The 24,829-nt window shown below is 37.4% G+C and overlaps 3 protein-coding genes across 3 annotated transcripts; 1 reads left to right on the forward strand and 2 right to left on the reverse strand.

The window, feature by feature from the left end:
• Positions 1 to 233: 233 nt before the first annotated feature.
• On the reverse strand, positions 234 to 1,499 carry LOC133744207 (protein TRANSPARENT TESTA 1). The gene is made up of 2 exons (XM_062172347.1): positions 1,143 to 1,499; positions 234 to 710 (listed from the first exon to the last, which is right to left on the reverse strand). The coding sequence occupies exons 1-2, from the start codon at positions 1,497 to 1,499 to the stop codon at positions 297 to 299; spliced, it is 771 nt and encodes a 256-aa protein (XP_062028331.1). The 3' UTR covers positions 234 to 296.
• Positions 1,500 to 6,491: 4,992 nt separating this feature from the next.
• On the reverse strand, positions 6,492 to 10,675 carry LOC133707505 (uncharacterized). Its single transcript, XM_062133077.1, has 6 exons — positions 10,059 to 10,675; positions 9,845 to 9,968; positions 9,498 to 9,624; positions 8,393 to 8,429; positions 7,986 to 8,283; positions 6,492 to 6,776 (listed from the first exon to the last, which is right to left on the reverse strand). The coding sequence occupies exons 1-6, from the start codon at positions 10,317 to 10,319 to the stop codon at positions 6,700 to 6,702; spliced, it is 924 nt and encodes a 307-aa protein (XP_061989061.1). The 5' UTR covers positions 10,320 to 10,675; the 3' UTR covers positions 6,492 to 6,699.
• An 8,245-nt stretch (positions 10,676 to 18,920) lies between these two features.
• LOC133742135 (uncharacterized) lies at positions 18,921 to 20,650 on the forward strand. Its single transcript, XM_062169815.1, has 2 exons — positions 18,921 to 19,310; positions 19,683 to 20,650. Exons 1-2 carry the CDS (start codon positions 18,972 to 18,974, stop codon positions 20,229 to 20,231), a joined length of 888 nt encoding a protein of 295 aa, XP_062025799.1. The 5' UTR covers positions 18,921 to 18,971; the 3' UTR covers positions 20,232 to 20,650.
• The last annotated feature ends 4,179 nt before the right edge of the window (positions 20,651 to 24,829 follow it).

A 24,829-nucleotide genomic window follows, 5' to 3' on the forward strand; every position in this document is an offset into this window, starting at 1 on the left:
TTGTCACATTTATAAATGTGTGTATGAGATATGGGTATGTATTATAGAATTTTCCTAAAAAGATTTGGTACTTTAGTTCACAAGAACTTTTTGTACAAAGCGCAAAAATCTTCTTATGAACTCATTTTTGCACACAAAACTAAATCTAATCTTCAGCTTTAGTATAAATGAAAAACTCGTGGAAATTTTAAATTTTAAAGAGTAGTACAAAAACTTTATGTCCTCAAATTTCAATCATTAAGCATGCATGCCTCAAGAAGTTGTATCACCATCACTTCTGTAAATCCCTCTAAAGCTTAAACAAAGGAAGCTGCAGTACTATCCTCATCAAAAGAAGTAGGAGGGAAAGGACTATGACCAGACCCAAAAGCCTTCACATGATCTTTCAATGACCTCTTGTGCTTGAAATCTGAACCACAAGTGCAAAGCCAGCGCTTGCCACAATTCTTCTCATGAGTTCTCCAGTCGCCTTTCACTGCCAGCAACTTGCCACACTTTCGACACATGAAGGGTTTCACGCCATGCTTTCTCTTGTAGTGAGTTTGAAGTGTTCGAAAGTCTTTCAAGGGTTTTGCTCTTGGGTAGTCTATGTTGTTTTTGCAGCCTTCTGCACAACAATAGCATGGGAGGCCCAACATTGCTCGAGGTTGTGTTCCCTTCAGTGACTCCGGTCCTCTTCGATACTGCGATCCATGCCCCCACATGTGCATCTACCCACAGGAATACAATGTGACACCATGAAAAGATGTACATAGTTGAAATTCCAATTAATGCAGAACTTGCAATCTTGTAAAGTCCTTTTGTTATGGCTCATAGGGATTCAGTTTCAAAACTCAGAACTCGTTGGATTAGTGATTCAAAGAGGGGTTTTGGGTTCTACCATATTTTGTAGACTTTGAGAACTTTTGCCAGAGAAACTCCTTATTTTGGGGAAGACTAAATTAAACTGTTATGTATTAATTGTTTCTTTTCGGCAAATTATGTTGAGGGGTTGCCAATCCGGACCACAAATTCAAAAACAATCCAGACAGACTGTTCGACAATAGAAATACCAAACAATCTGACAAAAGAAAATTTAATTTCCAAATGATATATCTAAGAATATTTTGACCTAGTATAATGCAAACAATCTTTGATTGTACCTGCAGATTGTTGTAGCGGTTAAATGTTTTGAAGCAGACATGGCAAGAAAAATGAGTGAAGCCAATCAGTATCTGTTCCCGAGTAGGAATCCAGAACTTTTGTTCTGCAGTCACATTTTCGTGATCCGATACTTCCTTCTCAGTCGAATTCACAGAGCCGTCTGAGTATTCAGGGAGGCCAATGTGTAAGGCTATAGTAACTTCATCCTCTTTATTATGATCTTCACTGCAGAATTTAGGGTTTTCAGATGATGAAAAACCTAAATCATGGGAATTGGGTACTTGGTTCGGGTCCTTCTCATTTGGAAAAAGATTGAGGGTCCTAGCAAATCTAGATGAAATTTCAGACGGCTCCATAGATCAGTAACTAAAGGTACTAGTTGCATAGAATGAAGGGTGTAATATCTTCACTAAATATCGAGGCTTTTATAATGTGTTCACATGAATGCATGGACAATCATCAGGGAGAGAATATAGTGGTTGAATGAAAAGAACATTTGATGAGGGGTAATAACTACGTGCTGTATGTACTGTGTATATCTTTTGAGAAAGAAAGGAAATAACCTTAAATTCTGTGGCCCAAGGCGTCCCTAATTAGCAAGAATTTCACCACAGAAGGTTGAAAATCTAAGGCAATATGCTATGCATCATGCAGTCTGGTAAGTAATTAGTTCCCAACCAGACACATTTTGAGAGAGACTGGTGAATTAGATAGATAGTGTTGTATGGTAAAGTCATTAATTTCTAGTTATTTTGGACATTTCAATCAATATTCATTCCGTGCAAGTTTTGATTTCCCTAATATGTAAATAGTTAGTTGTTTATCGACCCAACCTTTATAATGCCCTAAAGTTGACATGATATGCCTTCAACTAATCGATCACCACAGTAAATGCTACTACTAGGGCATACGAATGTGTGCTTAGTTTCTTTGCATTTCATACTAACTTGGCCATGTGATTAGTTTCTGTTTTAGGAAGCAATTACACAGTAGGACGTCCTATTCAGGATGGAGCATTTGATCTGATTTTAAGTTGGGTCAAAACTGACCAGCAAACTGCTAAACTGAGGAAGAAGCCGCTCTTCCAAGTGCTTCATTCTCTGGAATCAAACTGTCTCATAGCACAAAATGTTAGGGCTCCTATAATATTATATCTTTCAAGGCACAAACTCAAACGATCAGTAGTAATCAATGGCGGAGCTAGGATTTTAAAATAGGGTGGGCTAAAAAAAAATATTTTCTTAAAAGTTTACTAATGCTTTCAGATTTTTTTTTTTTCTTAAGTTTTACAAGTAATATATTTTATTCTTTTCTTAAATTAAACTACATTATATATTAAATAATCAAATAGCTAAATGACCCAAAAAAATCAACATTATAAGTTTATAACGTGTGATAGAAATTCGATAACAAAAGTTTAAGACAAAAGAACACACCTACTCAAATTGTACCCCGCGCCGCGCCCTTGAATAGAAGTAAAAATCTTTAATTATTGAATATGTATTATAATTCTTAGTTGGCTCTTTTTCAGACCTAATTTACCAAAAAAAAACACAAATTTTTTATGCGACTATGCCACTTAAAGCATAATACAAAATAAAATCAAATTAAATACTTCAAGCAAATAAATAACATATCTATACTATTATTAAGAGAAGAGGTTTTGTTAGCCAAAATTGAAAATTTTGACAGATTTAATCCTGAAAGATTAAAAAACTTTGAGAATAAATTAAATCAGAAGGATAAATAAGACAATTATAAAATATATTTTTATTAAGAAAATTAAAAAGAAATGATTCCACAACCCCCACTTTTCTCTCCCACTATTTTCTCTCTGCAATAACTACCAATGAATCTACTTCTTCTGCAATAACTACCCACCTTTTTAAAAAAAAAAAAAAAAAAAACATTTCGTACATATGCAGAGCATGTGATTGCAGACTAGTGTACGACTAAAACAAGAAAAGAAATAACATATGGGCTAAGTTTAGAAATTTGAGGTGGGCTAATTTTTAATATTTAATCTGTTAAACCATAATTAAGCTACAAATTTATGTTTTTTCAAAATTTGGGGTGGGCTGTAGTCCAACGGAGCCCGTGTGTAGCTACGCCTTTGGTAGTAATCCCTTTTGGCTAGCCAACGGGATTTTTTTTTTTTTTTTTTTTTTTTTACAATGGAATATTTGAAGACCAAGGGAAGTGTTGAGGATTCAAATAGGATATGAACCCAAACTAAACATAAAAAAAAATAAATAAATAAATAAATAAATAAATTTAAAAATTTTAAAAAAAAAAAAACGACTAGTATTTGTGTATGTTTTTTTTTTTTTTTTTTTGAGAAGGGTATTTGTGTAGGGTTTAGACTAAACCCCAATCGCTAACATTAGATATCATCATGAGCTGTCCAAAAAAAAAGATGAGTTTTTTTCATGTGAATTAAATATTTCTCCAAGTGAATTTAGGCACTTTAAACTCCTTTGAACCAACTCCAAACCATTTAAATGAACTGGGGTCCTCTTCAGACTTTTTTGTTTTTTTTTTTTTGAGAAAAAATTATCATATTATAATAATTTCTTATAATTTTCTAGTGCTAGACTTTCACATTTTTGATTTCTTTCTTACTCCATTACAATACTTGAACTATAAAAACAATAGCATATATATATTCAATGCAGGTATTCTCTATTTTGTTTCTTTTTTAGTCTTTATACATACATGAGTCACCTAAAAGATACGGGACAAAAGCAAATCCATCCTACGAGCTTCAGAATCATGTATTATCTTGCAAAAAGTTTCATCCAAGTCTTACTATCTCAGTATTTATCAAAAACAAATTCCTACCTAGAAATAGTTTTAACTAGCCATGTAAAATCACCCCAGGGCCGACAGACATGCCCAACCCCAGCCCTATTTTTTGGGCTATGGGCTGGCTATGCCCAACCTAATGGGTGGGCTTAGTCTACCCATTTTACATAGGGTAGGGCTTCGGCCTCGGTTTTGAAGCCGTGGGCCAGTCCAGGCCCTACCCATTTTAGTGAAGTATAGGGTCGGCTTAGCCCTGCCCAGGAAAAATACAAAAGAAATATCATTTTTTATATAATTAATTGTTTAGAGTACATTAAGACTATGTTAAATGTATCATCATCTTCATCATCATCATTATAGTTAAAAAAATTGAATTCGTTTTTCAACTCAATCAAATTATTTTTAATAGAAGTTAATATTATTTCACAAAAATAAATAAATAAATAAATTATTTCACAAATCTCTAGCCAAATACAAGGCGGGCTGCGGGCGGGCTTTATTGTCCTGAATTTTTTCGAGCCTGGGCTTCACATATTTGTGAAAGAGCCGGCCCTGCCATGTTAATATAATACTTACGGCTATAAAAGCCTAGGGCCGAGCAGTATCTGGACCATCATATCTTAGGGTCAGGCCGGTCCCAGCCCTGCCCATTTTATAGGCCTATTTTTGACATCAATTTTTTTTAAAATAAAAAATAAAAGAGAACTGAAATCAGCACCTTTTTTTTTTTTTTACCAAATAACACTCCCTTCATGCACATATCCATTGAAAAAAAATTAATAACTTATGGTGTACATGGTATGATCGCTCTATTTGCACCACCATATATCTTTTCTTTTCAAAATTTTATTTTATGCCTTCATCAAAGTTTATTGGTACCCAAATCATAAGAAGAAGATTACAGTTTGAGTTCAATGCACGATATTACCCTATTTTGCGAGTCCAAAACTAAGAGCATCTGACTCTGATCAAGTAAATGAAGGAACATAACATAGTGATTTTCTACTGCATACGTACTTTATATTTTATCGAAATAATATTAGGGGAAATGATCATTTACCCAATTTTAGGGTTAATTAACCCCACTTACCCAACCACTCTAAGAAATTGCCCACTTACCCAAACACTCTAAGAGATCATTTCCCTAATACCCAATTATGTATTTTTTTATTCCTTTTTATTTATTTTTGGGACAATTTTGCCCTCTTCTTCTTTGTCACTTAGAGAGAGAAGTCATTGAAGACCTTGCCGAACTCCGGTGACCAGTGGCCGGCCTCAGACTCCGGTGACCGGTCACCGGAATCCCGAATCAGGCTACCGGACTGGTGGCCGGATTCCGGTGTCTAATTTTATTGCCCCCTAATAATCATATTATTGCCCCCCAATACTCTTTTTATTGCCCCCCAATAATCATATTATTGCCTCCAATAATCATATGATTATCCTCCAATAATCATATTATTGCCCTCCAGCTGAATTGTATAAACTCCCAAAACCAAAATGAATACACTACAGATACAATTGATCAATTTATATGTTCAATTCTACATGTTCATTTTTTTTTCCTTCCCCATTCTTGGAGCTCATAGTATACCAAAAAAAAAAAAAATGGCCACCCAGAAATTTGCTCAGGGCACCAAATCGGAGCGAACTTCAGCGACCCCCCCCCAGTCGGGACTTCCTCTCAACCAAACCTTCCAACTGCCACCTCCTCCTCGTCACCGGCGATTGCCAGGGCTGCATCGCCCTCCTCCTCGACCTCCGCCACAAGTCCCCGTCCTCTGGTTCGACGCCAACACCATCAACAACTCCCGCCTCGCCGTCCAGGCCCTCTGCTCAGTCCAAGCCAGATCCAAATCCTACCTCCTCGCCGCCATCTCCGGACTCTCCTTCCTCTCCGTCTACGACCCCAACGAGTCGTCCAATCCAATTACGAGATCAAGAAGTCGCCGAGTTTGTTGCACCATACGAGAACGATGACGGCGACGATGGAGGCATAGGGCTCGACGATGGAGTGCGGCGGTGATGGCCGAGAAATGCCCGTTGGTAGCCGACAGTAATGGAAGCTACGAGGCCTAGGGCTCGACGACGGTGGTCTGGGTGAGGAGGCGGATGTGTGTGTGTGTGTGTGTGTGTGTGTGTGTGTGTGTGTGTGTGTGAGAGAGAGAGAGAGAGAGAGAGAGAGAGAGAGAGAGAGAGAGAGAGAGAGAGAGAGAGAGAGAGAGAGAGAGAGAGAGAGAGAGAGAGATGAGTGTAATTTAATAATTAAAATAAGGTCAAAACTGTCAATAAATATTAGATTGGGTAAATGAGAGTAAAAAACTCTTAGTGGAGTAAGTAGGCAGTTTTCAGGCTTAAATATTATTATGTTGAAGTGAAGTATTGAATTTTATTTGTTAAATCAAATAATTTATAATTACAGTGAAAGTAAAATATATGATAGAATTGAAGAAATTTGCATCGCTACAATTAGTAGTATCGTATGAATACACCAAATTTCCATGAAAAAACGAAAGAACATTAACCTAAATGAGAGTGTTAAAGAGAATGAAAAAATTGGGAGAAATTGAGAGAAATTAATTTAGAGAGAAAGATTGGTGAGATCGTCCCATACAAAAAAAAAATGTTGAAAGAAACCTCTATGATCAATGATCCCAAGTTCCCAACACATCATTTTAAATTGCATAAAGATTATACATTCGAAACATTTGAGCAATTCATGCATTTATGAACGAGTGGTTTCTTTAGCCTTTAGGTATCTGGAGTACTTTCTGAAGTAGCAACTCCAGCTTCTGATTCTGTGGAGGCATGTTGTGGATTCTGTGAATCTGACACCAAAAATAAACAATATTACAAAGATTTACACAAGCATATACGTACGTAAGCAGTAGCAGTTTAGATAAAGTTTAGCAATATAACCTAAACCTAAACCACCTATAAATATTTTGGTATCACAAGCACTACATAGATATCAAAATCAACTAAGCTTAGGGCTGTCCATAATTCCACCATTATATGTAATGCATACCTAATCCAATGAGACAGAGTCCGACACACAAATTTGTACTTATGTCCTTTGAAATGGTAGGGTTATCATGAACTTATGACCATAAGGAAAATGACTAAAAATATCCAGCCTTGACCACTCAATCACAGGTCCACAGCTATATAAGGTTGAAAAAAGAGTAATCTTTTTCATCTGGTCAGTAATTTTTTTTTTCAAATTTAATATGCATTTTAGAATTTTCAAGTATCTCAGAACTCATGGCTCATGATCACAAAGCGAAATAGTTATATTCTTGAACTCAGTGGTTGAAATAGGAGTGGTGAAAGGGCCGGGTGGGCAAAAGAACCCAAGAAAAATGTGAGCCGGACTGAACTAGACCAAACCGGCTGATTTGATCCCGGTTATCATTGATGGATCAAAATTATTGTGTGCTCCTAAACCAGACCCTGGGTTGAAGTCTTGAAAACTTGTTTATATATAAAGCTATTGGAATGTTAATTATATTTTTACTTATATTTATCTTTAGTTTGGAAACCAACCTACCCCCCACCTCGATCTTAATATCCTAGGGCTCATCATTGGCAGTATCTACCAATGCATGCAATATGTCCTGGACCTCTCTCTTTAATTATATATACGACCACTTGACTGCATGATCTTCAGAAATGAAAACTAAATTTGTGAGACTGATGAGCCACATGCGCTCACTCACTACTGTTCGTTTACACTCTGCTGCTGCTTCTCTGTCACTCATGACTTCCCATTGACCCTTATTTGGGTCATCACACAGCTCACTCACATGGGTTGGCTTTGCCCTTGTTGCCCCACTAGGTCCGTGTTAGACAAATCCCTAGGAAACATAAATATCTTTGAATTTATATGGTTCAATTCCAAGTGTTTCCTTTCATCATTCACCAACTCTTTCTATCTGGCATAAAATAACAAAATATAGTTTTCCCTTAAACAGTTTCGTATGTCATGTTATTCTTAAAGAGAAATGAAAACGAGAGAGATTAAGGTAGCTAGTTACCGGAAGGAGAGGTGAGAGGAGGACGCCTTAATGTGGGGGGTTGTTGGAGGATTGGAGGAGGATAAGAGGAGAAGGAGGCATCCATCTGCTGCGTAGGATAGTAGACATAGGAAGGTGCAGCGGGCATACGTTGCGCCTGGGGAACCGGAGAAATTGAGCCCCTTGGCGATTGAAAAGAGTAGCCTTGATGATAGTAGTATGGAGCTCCCATTGTTGAAGGTGATGATGCTCCATAGTGTTGTTGGTGGTAGTACTGGGGCTGTTGATGAACTACTTGTTGGTTGTACATAGCAGCTTGCTGCAAACCATATATTCAACAATAATGTGAGCCAATTGTTTGCCGTGCTTGTATTATTGCATATGCATGCATATGAGAGAGAGAGAGAGAGAGAGAGAGAGAGACTAACTTGATGGTATCCATAATCAGGACTGTAGGTTGGGTAACTGCGATTCAGTAAAAAAAGAAACTCATGAGTAAAGATCAGAAAAGAAAACAATTACTTGGCACAAAACTGATATTAAATACATACAAAATTATTTAAGGTAAAGAACTCGAAGAGCATTTTCACTAGTTGGAAAATCAGGTAACATGATAAATCTATGTTAATGCTACCATTTCTTATGGGGATAGGAAGCACTTTAATGATAGTAATGGAGGGTAGTAGTGTGGGTTCATCATCTAAGATTGGGGATCTATATTTCAGCTCAACCGTTAGCACATGTACATATAATGACTGATTATTAGGTGAAAGTGAGTGATTAATAAAACTGATCCAGCCAACTATGGCTCCCATGACATATTACACTCGAAAAAGATTGGATCTTCAACCTATTATAATCCTAAATTATTTTCTCTTCTTTTTCACCACTGTACCTCTATGTCATCATCAACATTGTCGTTTCGTTCATCTTGTTGTTTCATTTCAATAGAATTCACTCTTTATAGGTTGATAATTAATAAGTAACAGAACAGATGCATAATAGCAAAAACATAGATAAGTACTATAGGATGGTACTAGAGTCTGATATGTGCACATTAAGTAACTGATAAAGGACCACCATGACTATGACATTGCATAACCCTTCTTACCCTCTTTTTTTCTATCTAAAAGTCAACACAGTTTTCCAAACAAACAAAAAAAAACTGAGAAAAATTTCAACACAAAAAAATACACAATTTTATAACTATAATCAAATGCGTTGTGTTTTTGTTGCTAAACCCTAGTACAAGACATGCATAAAAACTCAGTAGGTCCGATGGTTATGCACATTAGGAGAACATGGGTTGCCACTTCCATTGCTAAGGTCAAATTTTATATGATACTGTACTCTCTATTTTCAGGGACAAAAAAAACAAATATTTGCTATTTACAGGTTGATACCAACTGTACCCAGGAAATATTCAATAAAACATAAAAAACGACACCACGTCTATCTACTCCACTTTTTTAATTCACTGCATGGACCATTTATCTTCTAACCCCCCAGAAAACAAAATGTAACAGTGCTTACCTGTAAGATGGATATATAATCGGACCCGGTGCTTGTGGCAGCGGTGGCGGTAATGGCGGCACTCCGCCGTAGGATGGTGCAGCTTGTGGTGCATTTCCCTGATATGGGCTTGTACCTTGATTTCTTCCTATAGGAAACATCAAAATCCGCATTTACTTTATCATCAATTTTGTATACCAAAAAAGAAATCTCACCAAATTTGTTCATTTCAAATCTAAAATTTAATTGGCCTTAATGCTATTTCGATTGCGCTGAATGCATTTTCGACATTCACATTGCGGACGTCCACTCCTGCTCCAATCTGTATATATGTATATATCTAGATGATGAAAATATGCAAAATGTACCTCTAGGGGGTGAAGGTCTAGGCCTTCCCAACGAAGCAATATTACAGTTTGCTCTTCTTCCGTCGATCACGGGGTTCGGATTAGCACAAGCCCTCCTCGCCGATTCAGCATCACGAAAAGTCACCTGTATTAATCAGAACCCAAATTCAGAAAAAGGGTAAAAATTAACAAACCCATATTCAGAAAAATTTGTTGTAGGTGATCAAACACTTACAAATCCATATCCTTTAGATTTTCCTGTATTCTTATCAGCAATAATCACAGCTTCAAGAATCTCTCCGAACTGCTCGAAATACCTTCGCATTTCCTCGGTCGGTGTCTCCCATGCTAATCCTCCAACAAACACTTTGGTAAAAGTTGTGTCTCCGAATTGTGATCGGTAATGTGGGTGAGCCATGGCAAGAAAAACATCAAAATCACAAGTGGGTATGTCTTGTTTCGAACGAACTAGTCTTGGGTGTAATGCAATACTCATAAGATAGCTGACAGGGACTCGATCACTAAGCAGATTGATCTTTGCTTCCACCTCATGATGTTGGTCTTCCCTGGTTGGTCTGGCTCTATATGAGCCTCCATTTCATTGAAGGAGGAGGAGGTGGTGGGATTAGTTTTTAAACTGTTGTTGTTGGTGTCGTTGGGACTTCTGTCAAATAGTTGATGGGCAGTTTGAAACAGAGAGGAGGAGTTGGTTAAATTGATTGATTGAGAGAGAGAATCAGAGACACACTCACATAATAAGAGAGAAAGAAAGCATCCGACAGGTGCAAACGCTTATTTGCTGGCTATGAAGAAGAGGGCAGAGTTGGCTTCTGCTTTGTAATACCGAATGACAGCTGCGTGACTCAACGCACTTGAAAGTATGTCCTCCCTGTCTCTGCATTAATAAACCCTCCCACCTTCCAATCAAACAATAATCCCCATTTTAATTCTCTCTAATTTCCTTCCTCTTTGTGTTCTTCTCCACTTTTATTAGCTTTAATTTCCTTTCATATTTTCAACTTCTTAGTTTTAATTGTTCACCCTCTTACGCAATTGTTTAACTGAACTAACGAAACTAATAAAATACACGCTTCTTATGGGTATTCTCGTTTTACATGTGAAGAGACAGATAATACAAATAATTTACATAACTACGAGTACACCGTGTAAAGAAGCATCAAAAGTGATAAATATAGAGGAGGGCCAATGAGAGCTCTTATCTATATGGTTAAGTATGAGTTAAAATCAAAACTTTAAATCTCATGGACACGGCTTTCATGAACATCCTCGTTCTGCATGTGAGGAGACAGATAAATACAGATCTAGTTACAAACATTCCGTTTTATTTTCAGCAGACCACTATCTACACCGTGTAGAGAAACGTAAAAAGTAATTAATCTACAAATTGTCAATCGTTTGGAAATTAACACCACTAGAGGCCTCTTATCTACTTAACCAAATGGTAAGTAAAAGTCAAAATCAAAACTTTCATGACCAAAAAGAAAACTTTAAATATCAGACACGCATCTCATGTGTATCATCGGTTCATCACTCTACGTACAAGTGAACAGATAAACAAATATACACACACAAAAATAAAAATATAAATAAATACACTCAATTCAAGTAAATACAACTGCACAGTATGAAGAAACATGAAAAGTGATACAGGATGGTTAATGGTTTTGAAATAAAAACCACCCGAGAGCTCTTATCTACCCAAATGATTAAGTACGAGCTATCATAGACACGTCTCTCATGTCTATCCTCATTCTACATGTGAAGAGAGATAAATACAAACAATTTAGGTAACTATATCTGCACCGTGAAAAGAATTATGAAAAAATGATAAATATAGAGTAAGGTCAATGGTTATGAAATTACATCACTATAGCATCTTTAGCAATACTAGTCATTTTTTAGTCAAATTTAAAGTCATTTTAGCTAGCCACTTTAGAAATACGTCTGCATCAATACTCTCTATTTTAGTTAGTTTTTAATTTATATTATTTTTTAAATGAAGATTAAATAGTTTAAATGTATTTATAAATTACATAAAATAACTCAAAATGAAAGTTTTAAATTATAAAGAGCCTCATCTCGCTCTCTATATTTAGGAGCGAGATAGATAAAAGTTATAATGGAGAGCCACTTAGAGCATCTTTAGCAGACTCTCTATTTTGGCTCCTTAGCTATTTTAGAGAGCATGTTTAGCTTTTTATCTATTTTAGCAGCTGTACCAGACTCCTAAGTGACTCTCTATTATAACTTTTAGCTATCTCGCTTCTAAATATAGAGAGCGAGATGAGACTCTCTATAATTTAAAACATTCATTTTTAGTTACTTTATGTAAGTTATAAATACATTTAAAACATTTAATATTCCTTTAAAAAAATAATATAAATTCAAAATTAGCTAAAATAGAGAGCACTGATACAGATATATTTCTAAAGTGGCTAGCCAAAATGACTTTTTAGCTACTTTAGCTAAAATTTGACTAAAAAATGGCTAGCATTGCTAAAGATGCTCTTAAGAGTCTGGTGCAGCTGTTAAAATAAATAAAAAGCCAAACATGCTCTCCAAAATAGTTAAGGAGCCAAAATAAAAAGTCTGCTAAAGATGCTCCTATAGATCTCTTATCTATTTAACCCAAATGCTTGAGTAAAAGACTACGGCTGCGTTTGGGGGGGGGCTTTTAAGCTCCCCTGCTTATAAGCAAAGCACGTCCAGCCGTTTGGTAAACCAAGAAAGGGCCTGCTTTGCTTCGAAGCACGGACCTTTTCAGAGCAAAAGCAGAAGCCCGGCTACCCCTCCTTTTGGAAGCCAGAAGCGGGGAACTGTAGCGGGACACTGTAGCAGAGTTTTAATGAATTTTTTCAAAATACCAAAAGCTACCCTTATGACTTCGGATTAATTACAACCCAATACCAAGAACTGCTCTTGCATTCGATTACTTCTCCTTTCTCTCTTCCAATTACTTCAATTTCTTCTCTGGAGCTCAAGATCTAGGGTTTCTATTTCCGACTTGGAGAGCTCGGGAGAGAAGGTGGGCGTCGTAATCATGGTCGAAGGCCCAACTAAGGTAGCAGGGTCATCTCAATTTCGTTAAAGTTTGGATCTTTTTGAAGCTTTTCTAGGTTTTCAATTTTCTGGGCAGGGACTTTCGGCCTCTATCATTCAACACACCCAAACTACTATTCTCATTGGCTGGGCAAGATATGGTTCTTCATCCAATCTCACTTGTAAAAAGGTTAGCTTTTTCTTAATATGAGATTTTGATTTTGCAATTAATACTAGTTTAGGGTCTGAATTGATTGCTTGATTTCTTTTATTGCTATGTTTCTAGAGGGTTGTTTTCTGTTGGTTTACTGAAATTATTGTTGGTTAGAATTATGGATGAGAATCGAGTGTATCAAAATAAGATTCGGTGTTGATAAAGAAGTGATTTTTGATGGAATATGAATTCGGTGTTGATAAAGAAGATTCTCGAGTGTATCTTCTGAGAATCTTCAGCTGCAACAAATCTCTCTAGTTCCCCTGTTTATGTTTCATGGAATATGAATTCAAATTCATCATCATACTATTTACTAAGAGAATTTATGCTATTTTTGGGTTTCATCATGTGTGAGTTTGGTGTCATAGCTCTTAACAATTGAAGCAGTGTGCAAGATTGTTTACTTCATCATCATAATATGAGCTCTGATACAATGATAATGTTTCAATTTGAGTGTCATGTTGGGATTCATTTTGTAATTTAATTAGTTACTCTGTGCAGCTGGAGTCCCGGATCTGGCCTTGGTTGAGGGCGTAGACAATGAGAAGATAAAGACAAATTCAATATATGTTTTTTTTTTAGGGGAACGGAAGACTGATCCATTGATATAAAATCATACGACCTCACTCGGTCAAGCATGAAGGGTACAAACACCCCTCATATTACAATCATTGCTCAATTAGTGCACTGACTGCACATAAAAAATGACTACTAGCCTAGACTACTGCTCCTTGAACACTAAGAAGCTACAACACCAAAAAAATCAATACATCCGCCTAAGACCCTCACGGTGTACATCAGTACTGATCCTTGGGCACATTATTACGTCCTAGAGAAACAAGGTATACAAGGCCAAGGCCCACTGCACCCACCCGTAAAAGAGGGAGCCTTATTAGACAAAAAGAGATAACAAAAAAATGAAGTTGGGCCCAAAGCAAAGCCCAGACCCAAAAGCACTCAAACCCTATCCAACTCCAAGCTGCAGCAGCCACCACGCCTCTACCCCGGTTACAAGACTCTAGCCACTGCCACGAATAGCCGTCAGCCACCATCCACTCCTCCATTATCGCCAGCACACCGACAAGAAGCACCACCTCCCCCAAAACACCTTCTCCCCGCACGGTTCTAAAGTACCCATATCAGATCAGAGAACTTCGATCCAAAAGAGCCCGTCAGAACCCCACCTCACACTATCCTGCCAGCCACCGCTGATCAAGGGACAGAATGCCGGTACCACCAGACTGCTCCTACCAAAACCTCTAAGCAATCAGAAGACGCAGGACCACCACAAGGCTTGCAAGCTCGTCAAGGTTCGAGCTATGCCGCCGCAACAACAGGCTGAGAAACGGCCATCAAAAAACGTCCCCGCCCGGCTGCACTCACCGCTCACCGACAAGGCTAAAAGCCTGGCACGGCACGGGAGCCGCCGGACGAATTCAATATATTATTAAACTTCGCCAAGCTTACCCAAAGAAACCCTAGCCGCCCTCTTCTTTTGAGAGAGAGAGAGGGGACAAATTCAATATATGTTATTTGTTAAACTTCGTGATTTATTCTGAAGAATTTATTTAAAGGATATTCATATAATTGGTTTTTCAAAATTATTCGTATCATGCAATTAAAAAGTTCAAGGCTTTCAGTTAATCAATCACTGAACTGAAGTTGTGCTTGTGTTATCAAGCACCATGTTCATTCGTTACATTGTCTTGTTTTTGTGTGCTGTTGTTTTTTTACTAAATGGAAAGTTAATGTTGATAGAAGGCTAGAAGCTAATAGGGTTGTAAAAAGTAGGAAGATTTGGAATCAAATTATAGAACTTTGGAATTCTATTCCTTCTGTTGGTATAGCTCTTGCAGGTCTTGGTGATTTACTTGAATAGTGAAGATGGTGGGAAGCATTGAGGCTGCGAATGGATTGGGAATTATGTGCACTCTGTTTAGAATTTCAATGATTTGGGACTGCATTGGCGAAAATTTAATAAGCACGATGCTCTTGAAGATTATGTTTAATATAGGATTAAATATTGTTTACTCCCTATACTTATAGGGTTTCATCGTTTCAGTCCCTGACCTTCGAATTTCACCTAAAAAGGCCCTGAACTCTCAATTGGTCCCTGCCGTCAAAATTTTCTGCTAAAGTTGCTAAAATAGTCTATTATGCCCTCACTTACTTTTTTTTTTTTTTTTATCTCTCTTTTATTTCTTTTTTTCATTTCACCTCTTGAAGGTCTGTGGATTGGAACCATCTTGATGAGGAGATGAAAAGAAGGAGGCGAGAGAGCCGGAAGAAGGAGAGGTAAAAAGAAAAAACAATAAAAAAAGGAAGAGAAATATATTTTTTTTTTAAAGTAATTGAGGGTATAATAGACTTTTTAGGGGAAGATAACGGAGTTTTTGATGGATGCTTGACGGCAGGGACCAATTGGGAGTTCAAGGACTTTTTAGGTGAAATTTGAAGGTCAGGGACTGAAACGATGAAACCCTATAAGTATAGGGAGTAAGCAGTATTTAACCCTTTAATATAACAATATATACATGAGTTGGTTATTTTTAGCTTATGCTTCATATGATAGGTATAATGTGTATATATGAGTTAGTGCATTATCCAGTTGCTTGTTTTGTGGGCTCATATACACTCTAAGGAGCAAGAACTGACAGATTTATATAATCTTTGACAGGTTAGGTTTAATGGTTGTGGGAGGCCTAATCTTGGCATCTTTCATGACATATGTGTTGGAGCACCTTGCAACTAGATCATTCTTGAGAGGCCTTGAAGACCGAGATGCTACGAGAAGTAGGAGCTTTTGTTAGATATAGTTCACTGGTGACAAAACTGAGCATGTAAAACTATTGACCAAAAGACCAAGTATGTCCTGTAAGCAATGTTTGATGCTTCTATTGTAATCTGTTTCACATGGAACGCCTAGATGAATTTGTAAATTATTGCCAGAAAATCTGTTGATAAGTCCTTTTTCTCCATGAAATTTTGTTGTAACATTGTTATGGAAACTATTAATGATACTATTAACATTCTTCCGCACAATCTCAATCTTTCATATATCAACCCTGACCTTTAAGGTTTTGTTAAGCTAGATTTCTAACAATGGGTCAGATCATAATCTAGTCATCCACATGTGATTAAGAAGAAAGCTTTGAGTATCATACTGGGAAAGCTGATAGTATTGGTAACTCATGGCTCCGCGTGAGCATTGTCTTTCCGGTTTGTCACCACAATTGTAAAGCGAATGGAGTAGCCTGTAGAGCACTCTTCGCTAAAGGGTGCATGTTAGAATGCATATTCTTAGATGAGACGCCTGTTATTATCTCGGGTGGTTCTCTTATGGCTTATTGTAATTTGGGGTTAATGCACTATGTCCCCCCTCATGTATTCTATGGTTTCATTAATGGTTAAGGCGTAAGGGCCGCTACACCAGCCCTTTCTTTCAAAAAAAGAAAAGAAGAAGAAAGCTTTGAGTATCATTTCTTAATGTTCACGAGACCACTTATTCCATAAAATGTTTTTTTTGTAACCAATTGTTATTAATGTTACTAATATATTTGTATAAGTTGTTTTTAAAATTGTCCAATATTAATCATATGGTCACCATGATTTATAAAAATTGAAAATTAACAAATATTAATAAGAACATAATAAAGATTAAAAGTAATAACAAGAGCATTTGAACAACATTGTATTACCAAACTATCTTATGTCCACAAACAAAAAGCACAAGCCAGTTTGAGTTTACCAAACACTCTGCCACTGACAGCTCTTATAAAAAGCCAATTTACCAAACACTCAGCTGCTTTGCTTTTCAGCCACTTATTTTCAGAAATAAGCATAAGCCAGTTTTTCTGAAAAGACCAGCCATACCAAACATTAGCCTAAATGTTATAACTATAATCTTAAACATCATAAGGACGCCTCCTATGTGTATTATCTCTATACACATGAAGTGCTATGTATAAAATACGCACACAATTTAAACTTTTGCAAGCACACTTATTAGTCGATTAGTACAAGCAAGTAGGGTTCTTCCGCACAAAATTGTCCCTAATTAACTACTCAAAAGTTAGAAAAAACACTAAATTATGCTACTGGATAGAAACTAAAAATGAATTAATTACCTCACTTAGACTTTAGCAATACAATATTAACACAATAAGGTACACAGTCATAAATTTGGAGGATAGGGATTCATACGACATAATTAAAAGAAAACATTAGGCAGCAACTTAATGAAAACATAAAAACTTACTAAAAATTCAATTTTAGCTTTGATTTTGAAAACTATGATGTTAAAGGATCTAAAGGAATGCTTTCACCACCAAACACACACACAAATATATAAAGATTTTGACTATAGTTCCCGAGTTCAAAACGAAAATTATCCAAGTTAAACTTCATTTGATCTAATTTAACCTATTACTTTTACTTACTTGGCTAATTAGGTGAGTTGGCGTTCTCTACTTGATCTATTCTCTAATTTTCAACTTTGAGTGGACATTATTTTAGATTTAACAAATAGAAATCATGAAGATCGAAAAGAGTTTTCAATACTTCTAGCTCTTTTTATATAGGTTCGGGTCACGTGTCACTAAACTATGTCTTGTTTTATATATAATTGTATGATTCATGATGGGTTATTTCTAATCCAACTGTTTTCCTTGTCCCAAATTAAGAGTTGTATAGGTGTTTTAGAAATGTATTTTTTTTTTATAGGCTTTCAATAAGTGAATAGGACAGTTCTTTAATACACTTTACTTGTTAGTGATTTTCTCTTCGGTTAGGCTGAAAAAGCATGGCAGTATGTTACTTCGGGACTCTGATATATATATTGTCCTAACAGTGACGCAGTGCAATCGTGCGAATATATAAATATTCATTCCCCCGTAGAAAACACCAATAGCTCTTTGAACCAAAATAAAAAATATAAAATACCATAACCGTTTGCATACAATTGATCCCAGATACCCACGCCCCCAACAACTGTACTACTCATTGCGGGTCTGCTAGCTAGGCCATTGTAGATGGACCATTCGATCATCATCGAGTTGCCACTTTGAATAGACCAATTATTAAGTGGATGGGATTCCCATTGCTTAATCTACTGTATTGGATAATCGAACTACAAGAAAAGAAGGTGATCAAACAGTGATTTACTGTCTGCCAAAAAAATTAAAATAAAAACCAGTGATTTTGCTGACAAGAGCACTACCTAGTAAGAGCAAGTGCACCGGTTCATGAATGATCGGGCAAAACCATTGAATGATGATGTGGTGACCAGTCAAATGTCAAATCTCCCTTCCACCGGTGTAAATTCAACCAGACAAACTCTGTCTTTCTTTGACCAAGGGCAAGAATAATTCCATGCCGTTGCCTTTTTTCTTGCCCAGGCTTGGGCGGCTGCAAGGTTGGAGAGAAGCACCTCGTGGCTGACGTCAGAGGTACTGCGCAGAGACAGACGCGGAAGAGAGAGGGCGTGTTCTCCACGGACGAATGGGGGAGCGCAGTTGATGGTTGCGTGTGAATCAGTTTTTTGTCGCGTAGCGACAATTAAGTCTGATAGCGGCACACGTGGCAACTAGCCGTTGGTTGCTTTGGGAATTTGAACCCAACAGTCAAGAAATCTGGGCCGACCAAATCAACAGCAAAAATGGATCTAACGGCTAGGAATTAATATGAATCTAATATAGGTAACGGTAAGAAAACGGGCAGAAAAAAATATGTAAAAAATTCTAAAAATCATACCAAAATTTCTCTATAAATACCTACAATTTTTTCTAACATCTCACACCCAAAATACTAGAGTTCATAGTTACACCTTCCTCCTCTTCATATAGCTCTCATCATCCATATTTTTCATTATCCACTATGGCCGAACAAAGGGGAAACACTCGTCCAGTGGCCGGACAAGAGGGAAATCAAAGTGAAGATACCCAAGATAAAAGGAGATGGACGGTTGAGGAAGATGTTCAATTGTGCAAGTCTTGGAAAGTTGTAAGCCAATGTCCGGCTGTGGGCACAAATAAGAAAAAAAATGAATTATGGTTGCGCGTGAAGCGCCACTTTGACGCAAATTGGCCCAAGAGCCGATCAGCCCAATCTTTGCAGGGAAGGTGGAAAGTACACAAGATTGAACTTTTTGAGTGGCATTGTGCATTAAGGCAAGCGAAAAATTGGTACAAGAGCGGTTCGAATGCGGTTGATGAGGTATGTATTTGTTGATAAATCATTTAATTTGTTGATACATTATAGTAAAATATTACATGATAAATAATGTAGTAATTATAATATCGTTTTAATTGTAATAATTATTTTTCGTTATAATTAAATTAATTAGTTGATAAATAATGATGTAATTACCGCGATATTTATATTTGTACTTATTGAGTTTTATTGTTAAACGGTGGGATACTTTCTTATTAAAATTATGACCTTTATATTTGTACTTACTGATTTTTAACGCAAAACGTTATCATAATTAAATCATTTAAAATTATGACCTTTATAATAGATGACCCTTCATAATAGCGTTTATATTTGTACTAATTGCATTTTTTATTGTTTTTTTTTATTACGTAGCAAGATGAAGCACAAAAATTGTGGCATGCCAGGATGAAGAGAAAAACTGGGAAGGCCAAAAGACACAATTTTCAGAGCTTTGATAGTTACGCTGCTGTGGAGGGCTTTGCACAATTTAAAGACATCCCTAACCATACATCCGGAGGAACATCAAATGTAGGAAGTCAACATACGCACACACAACCAATTGCTGCAAATTCCCCCATCAACTTGGATATGGATGTAGATGAGGTAATTGCAGATGAAACTGCAGATCCTAATGTGAGGCCTCAAGGAAGGAAGGCTGCGAAAGAAGCAATCCGGAAAGCCAAGAAGGCAGCGAAAGAAGGAAGTCCTTACTCAAGCAGTCTCGAGAGTATAGCGAACAACCAAATAGAGGCAATCAAGGGCAAGAAAAAACTCGATGACGAATTCGCTCGAAGTCTCCAAGAGGAAGAGAAAAGAGCATGTATCCTCTTGCAAATCGAAATGCGAAAAGAGCAACTCCTATTTCAAGAAAGGCAAGATCAAATTAAAGAGATGGAAGAGCGTATTAAAGAGAGGGAATAGCGTATTATGGAGATTGATACAAGTAAAATGACGCCAAATAAAAAACGTTATTGGTCAAGAAAACAAAAGAAGATAGCGGAGAAAGAAGATCTTGACGAGCAGCCGCCACCTTCTATGGGTGGATACTATCCGCAACCCAATTTTGGTGGTGCATTCCCACAACCAAATGTTGGTGGTGCATACCCACAACCTCTTTACCCCGGTGCATACCCACAACCACCTTACCCCGATGCATTCCCACAACCTCCCTTAACCGGTGGATTCCCACCACCTCCCTTCACCGGTGGATTCCCACAACCCCCTTACCCCGGTGGATACTATCCGCAACCACCTTACCCCAGGGGATATCCTACACAACCACAATTTTCACATTTCTCTACGGGTGAGTCCACCAACCCTAACCCTAATGATGAGCCTTCAAACACAAATTGGATTTCTAGAGAGGATGAAGATTATGATTTGAATAATTAGGTTATTATGCATGTTTTTAATTGTATTGTACTTTTTCCTAATTTTTCATTTATGTAAGTGACAATTTAATGAAATAAAAGTTGTATTTGGAAATTCCACATATTAAAGCACACACCTTATATTCAAAATCATAGCACATAATAAACATAATACAAGCTAAATTCAAAGCACACAATTATCCATTATTATCATTAAATATATTTTATTTTAAAAAAAAAAATGTTTAAAATTCCGATGAACAGTAAATTCAAAGCAGTAAAATGAACAGTTAACTTGAAACAGTAAAATCCACTGGTGAACAGTGTAAAGTAATGAACAGTAGATATGAACAGTAAAAAGTGAACAGTATTGACCGGGCAAGAAAAAAACGGGTGCAAACCTAAGCCCAGTGGCAGTGAATAGTAACTTGACTGGTCGAATTCTTGACTTCTCGACTTTGCCTTTTCTTGACTACGGGTGCACTTGCTCTAATGAGTTTTTAGCAGGAAGCTAATCTTTTCCTCTGTCTAATTTTGTCAAAGCAAATTAAGGACCACAAATCTTGGTGTTTGGAAACTTGACAAAGTGGGTTATATAGCAATATGTTATTGTGCAGTTCTGCCTCATGTTACTTGGCTGCTTATGGTCAAAGAACAGCTAATTTCGACCAGCTTATGAAGATTGGATCTTTTTCTCAAATATTCTATGCAACTGCCTCTAATTTTCAAAATGCTAATGAGATATTCCCACTTGACCCCATGTTCCTAACGGTCTAATCAATCATCAGCTGTTGTTTACAAAGCTATAACATCCAAACAAACGAGAAGGAAGTGAAAGAAAACAACAATGTTAGTAAGAGGATTACATAAAAACCAATTGATAAAATAATAAAATATCATGTGCAAAATATAGATATAATGCAATTGCTAGCTATGGGCGGCAGTCATGGAAATCACAATCTGGATTAGTATTTGTAATAGTTTATGTTGTCCGTCGGCATCGAATCATTCCCAAATCATGGTCATTGGCTAATAATCAATTAATAAACCTAGCTAAAAATTCAATGGGGTCCAGATTGTAGTAGTACTGTGGTAGTAGTATATATACTAATGGAAGACCATTATCTTGTCCGTAAGCTTCATCACCATCACACCATGCGAGCCACAAAGTCTCTTTGAAGGACTGTTGCATTGTCCATTGTTCATGTAGGCTGGCTTTTAGTGTTCAATTAGAGGAGCTTTTAGAGTGGATATGCTGTTCTTGAGCAAAGTGTAAAGTGTAATGTGTAATGTTTTTGTTGAAAGTTGAAACCATCTTGTAATCCAGCTCAATAAACTATTTTTTATTTTAAAAAAAATTTCTACAGAGATGCTCTGAATGAAAACATAAAAAATAAATCATGTCATCTTGATAATAGAAAGACTTAGATTCGTGAATGAGTAACTTCTTCATAAGACTGTAAACGCATAGCGGACCAAAGTGATAACGATAAGAGAATAAAATGTAAAACATATGTGCTTCAAATTAGTTTGATCTTTAAGAAAATGTCAACATTTTATATGTATATTTTTGATTTGTTATCCAACAACTAAAATCATGAATATACACAATGATGTTGGTAGAGTATAGTCAAATCATGAATCCTTTCTGTCATTAGATTTTTTTCACAATTATTAGACCAAAAATTATTATCAGTGGTTATTTCATTTGACATTCTAAACATAGACTTGATTAATGACTTTTTTTTTTTTTTTTGAAATTGAAGTTGATTGCATTAGATCAACAGCCATGAATAGGCTAGAGACTAACAACACTTAAAGGTAAATGATATTGGCGGGGAAACAACCAAACCTTCACCCAAGTATCGCAGCTCATTACAAAACCATTCCGCTCGCTTAAAGCAAGCCTAGTACATGCGATAATAACCTCGCCTCCTAAGGAAAAATCAATCATCTACGCCTCGTTTTCCAGGCACGCAATTGTGGTACAAGCGACACATAGAAACATCTCAGAAAGCTCCTAGAAGCTACCATCACATACGCTAGACTTGAAAAAATTCAAAGAAAAAAATTAAAATAGAACCAACTCCTTCCCCTTAGGGTTGGAGGCGCCAGCATTTGCCAAGGCCCCATTTAAGTTCTTTCGGGCCTTGGCGCCCTTCTTCTTCTCACTACTCGCCTTGGAGTTTTTCTTTCCCTTACCAGTAGTACCATATGACATCTTGTTAAGACTACCAGCAGGTCGACCACTCTTCTTCTTATTTGGCTTACTCATAGCAGGTGCAATTAAACCCATAGTGGCAGCATCAATATTGTGCTTACCAATTGCCAAACTCAGCCTTGGCTTCTTCGGATACACTGAAACATCACTTGTTCTTTTCCTCCTCTTCCCCGTAATTGGAGATGCATGCTCATTGTTTTCTTCAATTTCTCGGATGGTGACTTGACGTCGAGTCTTCTGAGGAAGGAAAGAGCCTGCCGACATAGACGCCAAGGTTTCAGCTATCCCAGAGGGAACTTGTGCCTTGAAGACCAAAGTAAGTCCGCTGGGGTTTGCCCTAGCCTCCGGTGCTCTAACCGCCAATGTTGTTTCAGCAGCACCGCTATGCTGCTCCACCGGACGAGGCCTGTCATGTCCAACCCCATCTTCCAGCACCGGTCCAGAATATGGTAACCCCACATGGGTTATAAACCCACAGCTGTTACACCTGCCAAATAGTTTGTCGAAATGGAACCTCACCAGCACCTCCACTCGATCCTACAACCAAAAGAGGCGTTGAGTAAGTATGGGCTGTGAAAACTCGATCTCCACCCTGACCCGCAGTACACCTCGCTGGAAAGCCGATCTGTCCCACTCCTTCAGATCACCAATGGTGCTGCCAATCATGCGCATCACCCTTTCTGATCGGAACGCCGGCAGCACATCCACCAGCGTAACCCAATAGGAAGAACGTTGCAGCAGCACTTGTTCGACTGGTTCGATCCCATCATATTCTGCTAGTGCTACAGGGGCTCAGTTGAAACCCCACGGGCCGCCACGCCACACACGAGCGCAGTCCACTGGATCCGAGAATGAGAAAAGAACTCGGTCCCCTGCTGTCGGCTCTACCCGAAGATCTCCACCAACATGCCATGCAGATCGAAACATCCCCAAAAAAGAACGTTTCCTATACTCCCTTGTCGTGAGTAACTTGCCAACCATATACACCTCTGGTTGGCGTAGACCCTTGCCCTTGGATGGCCTCAGATCCACTACTCTTTTCCCCTCCGCCAGTGCCAAAGACGACGCCAGTCGGGCTGCCATAGCGTCAATGTCCTCCATGGTACGAAGACGCTTGAAATCCCGCTGAAACTCTCTCACACAAAGAAACCCTAACCCTAGAGAAGTGAGAGAGAAGCGGCGCTTGTTTCTAAATCAATATTGATTGAGACAACTAATAAAAATCGGGTGACTTGATTAATGACTTTGCAATTTGGTAGAACGAGAATACACAATTGATTTCTTTATTTTCCCGAACGGACAAATTAATATATGTCTCTAATCTTTGAAGCTAATAATGCACACAATTAATTTCAGATTGTTTTTGCTAAGTCACCCGCCATTTCCCACCTATATATTAAGTTAATGATAAAGTACCAAATATTTGTCTAGTACCATTTGATCTAGGCATATACAAGTCTCTCATTTGTAAGTGGGGGGGTTGTGATTTCGACGTACGGAATACTAGTTGTTGTAATTCTCGGTTATGATGTAATAGAAAATGGTAATGAAATTAGATCAGAGAATTATTCAGAGCTAAATCAAGTAAGAGGTGCTTGAGAATTAGATCAAAGATTCAATTCCTTGCCAATGTAACAAAAAAAAAAAAAAATTCACTCAACTCGACTTTCATTACCATTTTCTAACGGTAATATTAACACTTTTTCTATTTTTCATATCAACCTTTGTTATAATTTGATCAACTACATTTTTCTTTTTATTAATTTGATCAACCTTTGTTATAATTTGATCAATTGCAAGTGGTCTAGTGGTTCTTGCCTAGTTGGGTGTGCTCCCCAACCTAGGTTCGAATCCCGGCCCGGGGCTGTCATAGTGGTCAGGCACTGTGCTGCAATGCACAGTTGGAGCATTTCACATGCGCTGAAGGG

This window comes from Rosa rugosa, chromosome 4, assembly GCF_958449725.1.
Source record: "Rosa rugosa chromosome 4, drRosRugo1.1, whole genome shotgun sequence".
NCBI classification, from domain to species: domain Eukaryota; kingdom Viridiplantae; phylum Streptophyta; class Magnoliopsida; order Rosales; family Rosaceae; genus Rosa; species Rosa rugosa.

Bases quoted from the DNA above. Each gene is read 5' to 3' on its own strand.
- LOC133744207 (XM_062172347.1), bottom strand. From the start codon at position 1,499: ATGGAGCCGTCTGAAATTTCATCTAGATTTGCTAGGACCCTCAATCTT. The intron at 711-1,142 runs GTACAATCAAAG...TCCTGTGGGTAG, and splicing joins ACCGCTACAACAATCTGCAG to ATGCACATGTGGGGGCATGG.
- LOC133707505 (XM_062133077.1), bottom strand. From the start codon at position 10,319: ATGAGTATTGCATTACACCCAAGACTAGTTCGTTCGAAACAAGACATA. The intron at 9,625-9,844 runs GTACATTTTGCA...TGTTTCCTATAG, and splicing joins TAGACCTTCACCCCCTAGAG to GAAGAAATCAAGGTACAAGC. The intron at 8,284-8,392 runs GTTAGTCTCTCT...TATGGTTTGCAG, and splicing joins CTGATTATGGATACCATCAA to CAAGCTGCTATGTACAACCA.
- LOC133742135 (XM_062169815.1), top strand. From the start codon at position 18,972: ATGGCCGAACAAAGGGGAAACACTCGTCCAGTGGCCGGACAAGAGGGA. The intron at 19,311-19,682 runs GTATGTATTTGT...TTTATTACGTAG, and splicing joins GTTCGAATGCGGTTGATGAG to CAAGATGAAGCACAAAAATT.